Consider the following 15,603-nt stretch of genomic DNA (forward strand, 5'->3'; position numbering starts at 1 on the left):
GAAGGCTGTGTGTGTGTGTGTGTGTGTGTGTGTGTGTGTGTGTGTGTGTGTGTGTGTGTGTGTGTGTGTGTGTGTGTGTGTGTGTGCGTGAGGGGGTGGGGGGGGGGGGGTAGGCACTAGGCAGTTGTTCCATTCGGGGTGGAAGAGGAGGAGGAGGAGGAGGAGGAGGAGGAGGAACAAAGGACAGAGGTAAAGGGGCTTCCATTGTGTTTCTCTGTGGACAGAAGACAGTACAGCATCTGTCACAGAAGCCTTAGCCCTGCCACACTGGGGACAATAGAACGACCAACTGTCCATCTCTGAGGATGAAGTGGTGATGGCCTGTGGGTGTGGTTGGATTCAATAGAATAGCCTTCATGTACTACGCCCTTTCTAAAGCCCCACAGAGGAGCAAACAGCTAGGGAACTACCCTGTCAATTAATATAATGGGTCTATCCCAATTATCTCTCCTTTCCCCTTAAATGTGCACTTTTTCACATCCCTTCATGGATTTGAAAAGAAATGACTGGTATGGAAACTCCCTCTAGTCCACGCAAACATCAATCAAATGCTTTTAAATTTGTGGGGAGTAGTGAACGAGTGCAAAGTTCAGGAAGAAGGAGAGATTATTGGGACGCACCCCAGGCATGTGCAAAACAGGAAGTGGGAAGTAATGTCCTAAAACCAGGTGCATCATGGGTCATAACAATGGAGTGATAGACCCCAAAGACATGGCTAAGACAAACATGAAAACACAAGGCAAGAAAGACACACTGTACTGCTGACTAATATAACAGATTCTAAGCACTTGCAGAGAGAGAATTTGATTCATATTGGTGTCAAATTGTCTGCCTTTGGAGCTTGGATGCACTAATTAGGTGAAATAAATTCTCAAAATCTCTCAGTGAATTCACACACTCATTGAGTTTTTTCCTTTTCCTTTGATGTCTCCCCTCTCCACGTGATGCCGGGAACGCCAGGAATACTGCACTCAGGAGAACCTCCCTCCTCCCGCCTTCCCCCCATCCTTTCCTTTAACATATCATCCACATGAATATCTTCCTCCTCTGGGAAATATGGGAATTCTCTCCTCATCAGTCCTCCATGCCGGCTAATAACAGTATTGCCGTAGGTCTGCAGCACAGAGATACTCTACATCTATATCTTGTCACTGAGAGAAAAATCACTGAGGAATATGTATTGCTCCCAACCCAATCCCTTTCTTTACAAATCAGGTTTGGTCCAGATACGCCTCCAAAGTCTAAAGTCACAATCTAACCTCTGTTCCTAGCTAGCTCCACAAACTGCTAGCTAGATAGTGACACACACACACACCGCCAGACAGATGTGCTGAGGTTGGAGAAAACAGTGTTATTGTGTTGTACGTGAGGGGCAGAACAGGCCACCATGCAGACCCCTGAGACCTCATTAACATGCCACATTAATGCAGATCTCACAACAATCTCCAAAACAATAACACACTGTAGACTGCTACAATACAACAGACGGCAAATATATCAACCTCCCCCATAGAAATCCATCACATTTCTGAATGCTGCCACATCCATCCACACAAGCAAGTAAAACTAGCATCATATTACAGACTGTTAACATACTGTGAAGGGACAGAACTCTCCAAACAATAGCACACTGTACACTGATATAAAACAGGCCAATATGAAAAAAATGCAGTGCATTTCAGAATTGTGACACAATTAATTAAAAACAGAGTGAAGGCCAGCATGAAAAATCTCCTACCAAGACATACAGTGCATTTTGGTATTTTGACACATCCATCCAGACAAGCAGTCTAAACTAGCATGCCGTTGTAAAGTGCTAGTTTGTAAATAAACATGGTTGGTATCGAGCTAGGTTAACCACCAAGCTGTTCCCTCCCTCCCTCACTTCCTTTCGCTATCCTTAATCTCCTACTCTATCCTATATGCCTTTAACAAGCATGGTGGAGAGGGTGAAGGAGAGAGGCAAAAGAGAGAGAGAAAAGGAAAGAGGGAGCGAGCGAGATAAAAAAAAGAGAGAGAATGGAGGGAAAAGAAAGAGAGAGGAGGACAATGGCATGGGATTTCCCCAGGCCAGGCTTGTTCAGTGGGGAATAACAAACAACAAGGCCATGAATCAAAAATAAACATGTGGCATTGAGGGCTCAGATATTAAACACAATGGTTATGCCAAACAGTGGCATGATTAAGAGAAAGCAATGTTTTAAAGTCTGCATTCATCAATAGATTATTCTCAATCATGAACCCATCCGATCTGAAGTGTCACTATACAGCAATGAGAAAGAGAGCGAGAGAGCCAGAGAGAGAGAGAGAGCCAGAGAGAGAGAGCCAGAGAGAGAGAGAGAGAGAGGGAGAGAGAGAGAGAGAGGCATCTCCTGGTGAGACAGCTGTGTAATAGGACATTGATCTTTCCCAGCGTGTCCCAGGGACCCATCCTGTTCCACAGGGTCAGCATCCATCCATCCATCCCCTTCCCCAATCACCCTCTTATCTCCCCCTTCCCCTTCTCTCCTTCTCCCTTCTCTGCCCTTCTCTTTCAATCCACCATCCATCCATCCCCTCCCCATCCCCTGTTACTCCCCTTTACCCATCTCTCCCTTTTCTCTCCCTCCTCTCCCCCTCACTCATAGGTCCATGCATGAGTAATGTACCCCTCTCTGACCATGTGCTGACATCTAATGTCGAGTGTGTTTTCAACTACATGGTGAGAGAGATAGCATCGCCAAAACAGCATGGGAAACCCCTCTGCACTGTATACTGTAACACTAGAGATACCTTATACTTTATAACACAGAGCTAATCATATGTAGCCTAATAAAAATGTATGAACCTGTATTGGTCATCATTCTAACGTGCAGCTCACTCGCTTTGCAACATGCAGGTTCACAGTTCACATACATGTTCACAAGGGAACATATGCACACAGCTACAGCGTCCACCACCACACTGGTACTGCAACTCGTCAACTGCACGTGTCAGAATGTAATAAATGTGTCCAATAGCGGTTTGTAGAGGTTGCGACTGTGAGCCTAGTGAATGGGAGTGAATGGGAGAAAGCACAGAGCAGAACCTCAATACCTCTAGTACACTCCTCCTCCTCCCCTCAGCAACAGCCAGAGCAGGTTAGGGATTCACCTTAGGGACTGCAGTAAATATGTTCACACAGTACGATGTGGCAAAACACCTTAACCCTCTGACATATGCAGCTTTTTCTAGTTCCTTACTATTCTGCAAACAGCAGGTGTGAAATCCAGCTCAAAGGAGAACTTGTGTTTCTTTTCATTCTAAAAACATGCTAAATTCTTCTCAAAAGCTCTTGATTCCATTGTCAGAGTCGAAACTGTATCCCCCAAAGTAGTAAGCCAAAGCAACAACAAAACATAGGCTACAAAAATACAAATCTTTGTGCACTACTTTTGAAAAGGGCTATTTGGGACAAGCAGATTGAATAGGTACAGGTACCAGCAGTACAGTTGAATAGGACAGATCCCTGTAAGAAAAACTTTACTACACTATACAGTAAAGCTCTCAAGCCCCTTCCATGATAAAAAATCTCTACCCTCAACAACATCAACAAACATCTTCAAATCAATATTTCATAAAGAGATGCCAGTCTATCACTCAGGTGTAAGACAGAGAGAAAGAGAGAGAAAGAGAGAGAGAGAGAGAGAGAGAGAGAGAGAGAGAGAGAGAGAGAGAGAGAGAGAGAGAGAGAGAGAGAGAGAGAGAGAGAGAGAGAGAGAGAGAGAGAGAGAGAGAGAGAGAGAGAGAGAGAGAGAGAGAGAGAGAGAGAGAGAGAGAGAGAGAGAGAGAGAGAGAGAGAAGTCTGCTGCACTGTACAGCTAGTAACAGAGGATGATATCTGTCTCGGCACTCCCTCTATTTTCAGCGTGGTGACTGAATGAATGACTATCCCAGCAATAGCAGCAGCCATACCTGTTTGCCAGATGTAGACAGTTGGTTTGGTGTCAGCTGCAGTTTGTGCCTCCGTGGCTCCAGAGATCCAGAAGAGGACCAGCGCTAGCCTCCAGAGAGAGGAGTAACCCCCTCCACACACTCAGCGTTTCCTTCACTCCGCCGGGCATCCCCATGGCCTTCGCAGGGGGACCGCGGTGATAGTATCCACACAACAAAAGAAAAACAAATAGAAAAAGAGTGGAGAAGGCAACAAACGGAGACAGAAACACACGCTGAAGATGCGGACAGACGCAGCGGAGGAGAAGTGTACTCTACTCCCTTTGCTTTTGTCCCACTCTCACACGAGGGTTGTTCTGTCCGTTCCTCTAAGAAGAAGTCATCCTGGGTGAATGAATGGTTCTCCTCTCCTACCCTCTTTCTCTCTCTCTATGTGGGGACTAGGTCAGCGAGGGAGAACAAGGTCTGTCCGTAAAAAAAACAGGGAACAATAGACCACTAAGCCGAGGCTGCTGGTGTAGCTGCTTCCTGCGTGTGCCGGGCTGATGCAGCACCAACCTTTCTCTCCCCTCCTTCTCCCTCTCTCGCGCTCTATCGCACACTCACTCACCTCCTCCCTCTCTCTGTGGCTCTCTCTCTCTCCCTCCCTCTCTTGTTCTTGATCATACTCTCTCACACTTGCCCTCCCTCCCTCTCTCTCTCTCTCTCTCTTATGTTTTGAGCTGGTGCTCCACACTCTCACCAGTGGAGGCATGGAGCTGGACAGAGGGGGTGGAGAGGGGTGTTTGTGTTTTTTGGTAAAACAATGAACATTCTGACAAATGGGGACATTTCACAGGTTCCCACAAGGAAAAATGATATTTTAGGCTTAGGGCAGGGTTTCCGAAACTCTTTCCCCGTGACCCCCAAGGGTGCACATTTGGTTTTTCCCTTGCACTAAACAGCTGATTAAAATAATCAACTAATCATTAAGCTTTGAATCAGCTGTGTAGTAGTGTTAGGGGCAAAAACTAAACGTGCACCCCTTGGGGTCCCAAGGACCGACTTTGGGAAACGCTGACTTAGGGGTTAGGTTTAGGGTTATGGTTGCAATTAGGGGTTAGGATTCTAATTAGTGTTAGGGGTCAGGGGTTGGGTTTAGGGTTTAGGCAAAAAGGATTATGAATGGGAATCAATTGTTTGGTCCACACAAGGATAGTAAAACAAACGTGTGTGTGTGTGTGTGTGTGTGTCATGCCCTGACTCTGGGGACTCTTATTTGTTGAGTCAGGGTGTGATTTTCTATGTTGTATTTTCTATGTTTGTGATCTAGGTTTTGTAGTTCTATGTTTGGCCGGGTGTGTTTCCCAATCAGAGGCAGCTGTCGCTCGTTGTCTCTGATTGGGGAGCATACTTAGGCAGCCTATTGGCAATTAGGTGTTGTGGGATCTTGTTCTGTGTGAGGTTTGTTGTGTGTTACCTTTGGACGTCATGTTTCGTTGGTTTATTGTTTTGTCGTTGTTTATTAAGTTTAAAGTAAACATGTTGTCACGATCGTCTGAAGAAGCGGACCAATACGCAGCGCGTGGAGTGAACATGATGACTTTATTTATTAAAGCAACCACGAAAAACAACAAATGACGATAGTGAAGTCCTCTGTAACACTGACAGAAACATGGAACAAAAACCCACAAACACACAGTGAAACACAACAGTTTAAATATGGCTCCCAATCAGAGATAACGAGCCGACAGCTGACACTCGTTACCTCCGATTGGGAGTCAATGACCAAACATAGAAACCAACCCAACAGAAAAGCAAACATAGAAATACACCCAACAGAAAATAACAACCCTGGCTCAAAATAAAAGTCCATAGAGCCAGAGTGTCACAGTACCCCCTAAAGGTGCGAACTCCGGCGCACCAGCATACAGTCTAGGGGAGGGTCTGGGTGGGCGTCTGTCCATGGTGGCGGCTCTGGCACTGGTCGTGGTCCCCACCCCACCATAGTCACTACCTGCTTACGTAGCCTCCTCCAAATGACCACCCCCCAACTAAACCCCACAGGATTAAGGGGCAGCACTGGACTAAGAGGCAGCACTGGACTAAGAGGCAGCACCGGACTCAGGGGCAGCACCGGACTAAGGGGCAGCACCGGGCTAAGGGGCAGTACCGGACTCAGGGGCAGCACCGGACTAAGGGGCAGCACCGGACTAAGGGGCAGCACCGGACTAAGGGGCAGCACCAGGATAAGGGACAGCACCAGGATAAGGGGCAACACCAGGATAAGGGACAGCACCGTGCTAAGGGGCAGTACCGGACTAAATGGCGGATCCTGGCTGGCTGGCTCTGGCGGATCCTGGCTGGCTGGCGGATCCCGGCTGGACGGCTCTCGGCGGATCCTGGCTGCGGAAGGCTCTGGCTGATCCTGTCTGGCGGAAGGCTCTGGCTGATCCTGTCTGGCGGAAGGCTCTGGCTGATCCTGTCTGGCGGACGGCTCTGGCTCCTGTCTGGCGGAAGGCTCTGCGCTGATCCTGTCTGGCGGAAGGCTCTGGCTGATCCTGTCTGGCGGAAGGCTCTGGCTGATCCTGTCCGGCGGAGAGCTCTAGCGGCTCCGGGTCTGGCGGACGGCTCTGAAGGCTCATGGCAGACGGGCGGCTTTGCAGGCTCAGTACAGACGGGCAGTTCAGACGGCGTTGGGCAGACGGACAGTTCAGACGGCGTTGGGCAGACGGGCAGTTCAGGCGCCCGTTGGGCAGACGGGCAGTTCAGACGGCGTTGGGCAGACGGACAGTTCAGGCGCCGTTCGGGCAGACGGGCAGTTCAGACGGCGTTGGGCAGACGGACAGTTCAGGCCCGTTGGGCAGACGGCAGACTCTGGCCGTCTGAGGTGCACCGTAGGCCTGGTGCGTGGTGCCGGAACTGGAGGTACCGGGCTGAGGACACGCATCTCAGGGCTAGTGCGGGGAGAAGCAACAGGGCATGCTTGGCCCTGGGGACGCACCGTAGGCCTGATGCGTGGTGCCGGAACTGGAGGTACCGGGCTGAGGACACGCATCTCAGGGCTAGTGCGGGAAGCAGCAACAGGGCATGCTTGGCCCTGGGGACGCATCGTAGGCCTGATGCGTGGTGCCGGAACTGGAGGTACCGGGCTGAGGACACGCATCTCAGGGCTAGTGCGGGGAGAAGCAACAGGGCATGCTGGACCCTGGGAACGCACATAAGGGCTAGTGCGGAGAGCCGGAACAGGGCATGCTGGACCCTGGGGACTCACATTAAGCCTAGTGCGGAGAGCAGCAACAGGACGCACAGGACTCTGGGGACACACAGGAGGCTTGGTGCGAATAGCCGGAACGGGCTGGACCAGGCTGGCGACTCGCACCCCTGGTTTGGTGCGAGTGGCAGGAACAGGCCGGGCCGGGCTGGCGACGCACACCGTAGGCTCCGTACGTGACGCAGGGACAGGCCGGGCTGGGCTGGCGACGCACACCGTAGGCTTCGTACGTGGCGCAGGAACAGGCCGGGCTGGGCTGGCGACGCATACCGTGGGCTTGACGCGTGGAGTAGACACAGGCCGGTCCGTACTGGGAACACACACCACTGGCCTTAACCGGGATCAGGAACGGGCCGGACCGGACTGGTAACACACTTCAGCCTCTCACGCCGTGCCCCAACAACTTCCCCTCCTCTACTCGCCAATGGCTCCCGTACTCCGGTAGCCTTCTCTCCACGTCTACCTGTGGCAGCCTCCTGCTGCCCAGCCGCCCAAGTCATGCCCCCCAAAAAATTTCTTGGGGGTTGCCTCTCGTCCACGGGCTTCCAGCCTCGCCTCCGTGCTGCCTCCTCATACCACCTCCTCTCGGCTTTGGCTGCCTCCCAGCTCTTCACGAGGGCGGCGATATTCTCCCGGTTGTGCCCAAGGACCCTCTCCAGCCAGTATCTCCTCCCATGTCCATGAATCCCTTTACAGGTGGATACTGTTGCCGCTTGACACGCCGCTTGGTCCTTTGATGGTGGGTTTTTCTGTCCCGATCGTCTGAAGAAGCGGACCAATACGCAGCGCGTGGAGTGAACATGATGACTTTATTTATTAAAGCAACCACGAAAAACAACAAATGACGATAGTGAAGTCCTCTGTAACACTGACAGAAACATGGAACAAAAACCCACAAACACACAGTGAAACACAACAGTTTAAATATGGCTCCCAATCAGAGATAACGAGCCGACAGCTGACACTCGTTACCTCCGATTGGGAGTCAATGACCAAACATAGAAACCAACCCAACAGAAAAGCAAACATAGAAATACACCCAACAGAAAAATAACAACCCTGGCTCAAAATAAAAGTCCATAGAGCCAGAGTGTCACACATGTATGCATATCACGCTGCGCCTTGGTCTGACTGGTCTATGAACGAACGTGACAGTGTGTGTGTGTGTGGTGGTGTGTGTATGTGTGTGGGAAGGAGGGAGGGAGGGGGATAGAATCCTGAAAAAACATTATAGATGGAGGATAAAAAGTATCTGAATCATATTAAAATAAAACAATGAATTATTGATGTCAGCTGGGTTTGACCTTGTATGATATTCAAGCCAGAGACCCAACATCCTGCAGTGCACACACACACTCGCACACACACACACTCACACACACACACACACACACACATTCCTGGTTTCCTTATTATCCACAGGACAGGAGCAGCACTCAATGAAACTAGACTATAAATGTGATCCCCTATAGAAGGAGGCTGGTATATCAATCAGCCAATATAACATCATTCTCATAATGCTTGTACTTTATGATTTGATCAATAAATATGTGGGAACAAGCAGGAAAACCTTTTATGTTATCAGATTTACCCATGAATCCTTTTGATGTGCAGCCTCTATATAGACGGACCCAGTAAACCACACCCTCTTTCGCCAAGGGGGCTCAAGACACCCTCCCCTCCCCCGATGTCCTCGACCACAACCCCTGCACCCTACTCTCCTACTCCCCATGACCCTCTCCCCCCTCCTCCCTCCTACCCCTCCCCAGCCTCTGCCATCCGATGTGGTAGTTTCACAGCCATTAGGTTAATAAAGGGAAATCTCACCCCCTGCTAGTTGTGACCAGGAAACCCACACCACTCAACAAATTAGCCCAGCCAGAGCCAGCAGGATGCTATTCACCCTCTCTGCTCCCTAAGCACTGCTTCACACACACAGACACATGTACGGACAGACGCATGCATGCAGGGACACACATACATACACGCACGCAAGTACGCACGCAGGCACACACACACTGCGTGGTGCTGGGCCCAGGTCATAACCTCTGCTGGCGTTGGGGACGCTTATGCCAAGCACTGCTTCACACACACAAAGCCGGACACACAAACGGATGGACACACACAGAAACATACTGTGTCAAGCTGTGTGTGCATAATGACAACAGACAGTCGTCTGAATGATTACTTTTTACATTTTATTCATTTTAGAAACTATGAAGTTCCGTTTCCCTCTTATCCTCCCCTCCTCTCCAGGCACTTCCAAAAGTCTCCTCACCCACCACCCCTCCTCAACCCCCTCCCTAATCCCCCGTTGCCCTTCTGCCCTCCCTCTCTCACGCCAATGTCAGATTTAACCCAGAGAGCAATGTCAAGTGGTAAAATGCACCACTTTGAGAAGGAGTGGAGGGAGAGAGAGAGCAGAGAGAAAGACAGTGAGAGAAAGAGAGAGAGTGAGGGACAGGGAGGGAGAGAGAGTGGGAGGGAGAGAGAGAGGGCTTACCATAGGTTTAAAGGGTTTTGTGCACAACCCTGACTAGAAGGAATCAGCTGGGTGGATTACAGCTTCAACCGCTCTCGTTTAAAACGTACAAACAGAGTCGGGCACTAAGAAAGACATAGACTGGGAAAATACCAGACTCCCTGTGGCATGGCCATCACTCTCTGAGACAGAGAGCCCAAACTCCCTGTGACATTAAGACCAAACTCCATTTGGCCCTAAGACCAGACTCCCTGCAGCACCGAGACCAGACTCCCTGTGGCCCTGAGACCAGAATCCCTGTGGCACTGAGACCAGACTAAATGTGGCACTAAGACAACAGTCCCTTTGGCCCTGAGACCAGACTCCCTGAGGCCATGAGGCCAGACTCCCTGTGGCCCTGAGACCAGACTCCCTGTGGCCATGAGGGCAGACTCCCTGTGGCCCTGAGACCAGACTCCCTGTGGCCATGAGGGCAGACTCCCTGTGTCCCTGAGACCAGACTCCCGTGGCCCAGGGACCAGACTCCCTGTGGCCCTGAGACCAGACTCCCTGTGGCCCTGAGTCAAATCCCATGGCACTGAGACCAGACTCCCTGTGGCACTGAGACCAGACTCCCGGTGGCACTGACACCAGACTACCTGTGGCACTGATACCAGACTCCCTGTGGCACTGAGAGCAGACTCTCTTTGTCACTGAGACCAGAGTTAATGTGGCTCTGAGACCAGACTCTCGTGGGACTGAGACCAGACTCCCTGTTGCCCTGAGACAGACTCCTTGTGTCACTGAGAACATAATCCCTGTGGCACTGAGACCAGACTCCCGTGGCACTGAGACCAGACTCCCTGTTGCCCTGGAGACAGACTCCTTGTGTCACTGAGAACATAATCCCTGTGGCACTGAGACTCGACTCCCTTTGGCACTGAGACCAGAATCCCTGTGGCACTGAGCAATACTTGCTGTAGCATTGAGTCCTGACTCCCAGGTGCACTGAGACCAGACTCCCTGTGGCCCTGATACCAGACTCCCTGTGGCCCCAAGAGCAGACAACTCTGGCACTGAGACCAAACTCCCTGTGGCACTGAGAATAGACTCCCTGTGGCTCTGACACCAGACTCCCTGTGGCCCTGCGATTAGACTCCTTGTGGACCTTTGACCAGAATCCATTTGACTCTGATACCAGACTTCCCTTTTGCACTAAGACCAGACTCACTTTGGCCCTGAGACCAGACTCCCTTTGACCCTGAGACCAAACTTCCTGTGGCCCTGACACCAGACTCCCTGTGGCTTTGAGAACAGATTCAATTTTGCACTGAGACTAGACTCAATTTGGCCCAGAAATTAGACTCCCTTTGACGCTGAGACCAGACTTCCTGTGGCCCTGACACCAGACTCCCTGTGGCTCTCAGACCAGAGTCCCTGTGGCACTAAGACCAGACTCCCTGTGTCACTGAGAACAGAATCCCTGTGGCACTGAGACCAGACTCCCTGTGGCACTGAGACTCAACTCCCTGTGGCGCTGAGACCACACTACCTGTGGAACTGAGCAATACTCGCTATAGCATTGAGTCCAGACTCCCAGGTGCACTGAGACCAGACTCCCTGTGGCTCTGAAACCAGACTCCCTGTGGCCCTAAGACCAGACTACTTGTGGCACTGAGACCAAACTCCCTGTGGCCCTGAGACCAGACACCCTGTGGCACTGAGACCAGTGAGACCAGACTCCTTTGTCACTAAGACCAAACTCACTTTGGCCCTGAGACCAGCCTGTTTTTGGCCTTGAGAGCACACTCCCTGTGGCCCTAAGACCAGACTCCCTTTTCAACTGAGACCAGACTTCCCATGGCACTGAGACCAGACTCCCTGTGAAACTGACACCTCACTCCCTGTTACCCTGAGACCAGACTCCCTGTGCACTGAGACCAGACTCCCTGAGGCACTAAGACAAGACTCCCCGTGGCACTAAGACCAGACTCCCTTTGGCACTGAGAGCAGACTCACTGTGATACTGAGACCATAATCGCTGTGGCACTGAGCACCGACTCCATGTGGCACTGAGAACAGACTCCCTGTAGAATTGAGACAAGACTCACTGTGGCACTGAGACCAGACTCTAAGTGGCCCTTAAACCAGACTCCATGTGGCCCTGAGACCAGACAACCTGTGGCACTGACAAAATACTCCCTGTGGGCCTGAGACCAGACACCCTGTGGCCCTGAGACCAGACTCCCTTCGGCACTAAGACCAGACACCCTGTGGCCCTGAGATCAGACTGCATGTGGCCTTAGGCCTGACTCCCTATGACACTAAGACCAGACTTCCTTTTCAACTGAAACCAGACTCCACATGGCACTGAGAAAAGACTACCTGTGGCACTGAGACCAGACTCATTGTGGCACTGAGACCAGACTCCCTGTGGCCCTGAGACCAGACTCCCTAAGGCCCTGAGAACAGACTCCCTGTGGCACTAAAACCAGACTACCTGTGGCCCTGAGACCAGACTCCCTGTTGCCCTGAGACCAGACTCCCTTTTGCACTGAGACTAGACTCACTTTGGCCCTGAGACCAGACTCCCTTTGACACTGAGACCAGACTCCCTGTGTCATTGAGAACATAATCCCTGTGGTACTGAGACCAGACTCCTGTGGCCCTGAGACCAGACTCCCTGTGTCATTGAGAACAGAATCCCTGTGGCACTGAGACCAGAATCGGTATGGCACTGAGACCAGACTCCCTGTGTCACTGAGAACAGAATCCATGTGGCACTGAGACCAGACTCCCTGTGGCACTGAGACCAGACTCCCATGGCACTGAGAACTGAAACGTTGTAGCCCTGAGAACAGACTCCCAGTGGCACTAAGACTAGACTCCCTTAGGCATTGACACCAGACTCCATGTGGCACTGAGACCAAACTCCCTGTGGCACTGAGATTGGACTCCCTGTGGCTCTGAGACCAGACTCCCCGTCGCACTGCGAACATTCTCTCTGTGGCACTGAGACCAGACTCCCTGTAGCCCTGAGGTTAGACTCCCTTGGCCCTTTGGCCAGACTCCTTGTGACACTGATACCAGACTCCATTTTGCACTAAGACCAGACTCACTTTGGCCCTGAGACCAGACTCCCATTGACCCTGAGACCAGACTTCCCTGTGGCCCTTACATCAGACTACCTAAGCACTAAGACCAGTCTCCCTTTTGTTCCTTTGACCTGACTCCCTGTTTCACTGAGACCAGACTCCCTTTTGCACTGAGACCAGACTCACTGTGACACTGAGTCCAGACTCCCTGTGGCCCTGAGACCAGAATCCCTGTGTCACTGAGAACAGAATCCCTGAGGCACTGAGACCAGACTCCCTGTGACAACGAGACCAGACTCAATGTGGCTCTGAGACCAGAATCCCTGTGTCACTGTGACCAGAATCCCAATGGCACTGAGAAAATATTCCCTGTGGCACTGAGACCAGACTCCCAGTGGCACTGAGACCAGACTCCTGTGGCATTGAGACCAGACTCCCTGTGGCCATGATACCAGAGTCCATGTGTCACTGAAAACAGAATCCCTGTGGCACTGAGACCAAACTCTCTGTGGCAATAAGACCAGACTCCCCTTGGCACTGAAAGCAGATTCCCTGTGTTACTGAGACCAGACTCCCAGTGGCACTGAGACCAGACTCCTGTGGCATTGAGACCAGACTCCCTGTGGCCATGATACCAGAGTCCATGTGTCACTGAAAACAGAATCCCTGTGGCACTGAGACCAAACTCTCTGTGGCAATAAGACCAGACTCCCCTTGGCACTGAGACCAGACTCACTGTGTCACTGAGACCAGACTCCCTGTGGCACTGAGACCAGAATCCTTGTGGCTTTGAGCAACACTCGCTGTACCATTGAGTCCAGACTCCCAGGTGCACAAAGTTCAGACTCCCTGTGGCCCTGAAACCAGACTCCCTGTGGCCCTAAGACCAGAATACCTTTGGCACTGAGACCAAACTCCCTGTGGCCCTGAGACCAGACATCCTGTGGCCCTGGGACCAGTGAGACCAGACTCCCTGTGGCACTAAAACCAAACTCCCTGCTGCCCTGTGACCAGCCTGCCTTTGGCCCTTTATTTTATTTTATTTCACCTTTATTTAACCAGGTAAGCCAGTTGAGAACAGGTTCTCATTTACAACCGCGACCTGGCCAAGATAAAGCAAAGTAGTGCAATAAAAACAACACAGAGTTACATATGGGGTAAAAACATAAAGTCAGAAATACAACAGAAAATATATATACAGTGTGTGCAAATGTAGCAAGTTATGGAGGTAAGGCAATAAATAGGCTATAGTGCAGAATAATTACAATAGTATTAACACTGGAATGCTAGATGTGCAAGAGATTATGTGCAAATAGAGATACTGGGGTGCAAAAGAGCAAAATAAATAACAATATAGGGATGAGGTAGTTGGGTGGGCTAATTTCAGATGGGCTGTGTACAGGTGCAGTGATCGTAAGGTGCTCTGACAACTGATGCTTAACGTTATTGAGGGAGATAAGAGTCTCCAGTTTCCAGAGATTTTTGCAATTCGTTCCAGTCATTGGCAGCAGAGAACTGGAAGGAATGGCGGCCAAAGGAGGTGTTGGCTTTGGGAATGACCAGTGAGATATACCTGCTGGAGCGCAGACTACGGGTGGTTGCTGCTATGGTGACCAATGAGCTAAGATAAGGCGGGGATTTGCCTAGCAGTGATTTATAGATGGCCTGGAGCCAGTGGGTTTGACGACGAACATGTAGTGAGGACCAGCCAACAAGAGCGTACAGGTCACAGTGGTGGGTAGTGTATGGGGCTTTGGAGACAAAACGGATGGCACTGTGATAGACTACATCCAATTTGCTGAGTAAAGTGTTGGAGGCTATTTTGTAAATTACATCGCCGAAGTCAAGGATCGGTAGGATAGTCAGTTTTACGAGGGCATGTTTGGCAGCATGAGTGAAGGAGGCTTTATTGCGAAATAGGAAGCCGATTCTAGATTTAACTTTGGATTGGAGATTCTTTATGTGAGTCTGGAAGTTGAGTTTACAGTCTAACCAGACACCTAGGTATTTGTAGTTGTCCACATACTCTAGGTCAGACCCGTGAGAGTGGTGATTCTAGTCGGGTGGGCGGTGCCAGCAGCGTTCGATTGAAAAGCATGCATTTAGTTTTACTAGTGTTTAAGAGCAGTTGGAGGCTACTGAAGGATTGTTGTATGGCATTGAAGCTCGTTTGGAGGTTTGTTAACACAGTGTCCAATGAAGGGCCAGATGTATACAAAATGGTGTCGTCTGCGTAGAGGTGGATCTGAGAGTCACCAGCAGCAAGAGCGCACATCATTGATATACACGGAGAAAAGTGTCGGCCCAAGAATTGAACCCTGTGGCACCCCCATAGAGACTGCCATAGGTCCAGACAACAGGCCCTCCGATTTGACACACTGAACTCTATCTGAGAAGTAGTTGGTGAACCAGGCGAGGCAGTCATTTGAGAAACCAAGGCTATTTAGTCTGCCAATAAGAATGCGGTGGTTGACAGAGTCGAAAGCCTGTGGCACTGAGACCAGACTCCCTGTGGCCCTGAGACCAGACACGTTGTGGCCCTGAGACCAGACTCTCTGTGGCAAAATAACCAGACTCCCTATGGCCCTGAGACCAGACTCCCCGTGGCACTGAGACTAGACTCCCTGTGGCACTGAGACTGGACTCCCTGTGGCTCTGAGACCAGACTCCCTGTGGCCCTGAGATTAGACTCCCTATGGCCCTTTGGCCAGACTCCTTGTGACACTGATACCAGACTCCGTTTTGCACTAAGACCAGCTCACTTTGGCCCTGAGACCAGACTCCCTTTGACCCTGAGACCAGACTTCCTGTGGCCCTTACATCAGACTACCTGTGCACTAAGACCAGTCTCCCATTTGTTCCTTTGACCTGACTCCCTGTGG

At 50.8% G+C, this 15,603-nt stretch overlaps 1 protein-coding gene across 1 annotated transcript in view; it reads right to left on the reverse strand.

Moving 5' to 3' along the window:
- LOC121586575 (thrombospondin type-1 domain-containing protein 7A-like) overlaps window positions 1-10,439 on the reverse strand; it is a 186,362-nt gene extending 175,923 nt beyond the window's left edge. The window contains exons 1-2 of the mRNA XM_045226705.1: window positions 10,006-10,439; window positions 3,934-4,022 (exon numbers count right to left, since the gene is read on the reverse strand). Of these exons, the coding sequence (XP_045082640.1) occupies window positions 3,934-4,022; window positions 10,006-10,439 (523 nt within the window). The remainder of the gene's footprint in view (window positions 1-3,933; window positions 4,023-10,005) is intronic.
- Window positions 10,440-15,603: the final 5,164 nt, after the last annotated feature.

Source organism: Coregonus clupeaformis, chromosome 17 (genome assembly GCF_020615455.1).
Source record: "Coregonus clupeaformis isolate EN_2021a chromosome 17, ASM2061545v1, whole genome shotgun sequence".
Classification (NCBI taxonomy): domain Eukaryota; kingdom Metazoa; phylum Chordata; class Actinopteri; order Salmoniformes; family Salmonidae; genus Coregonus; species Coregonus clupeaformis.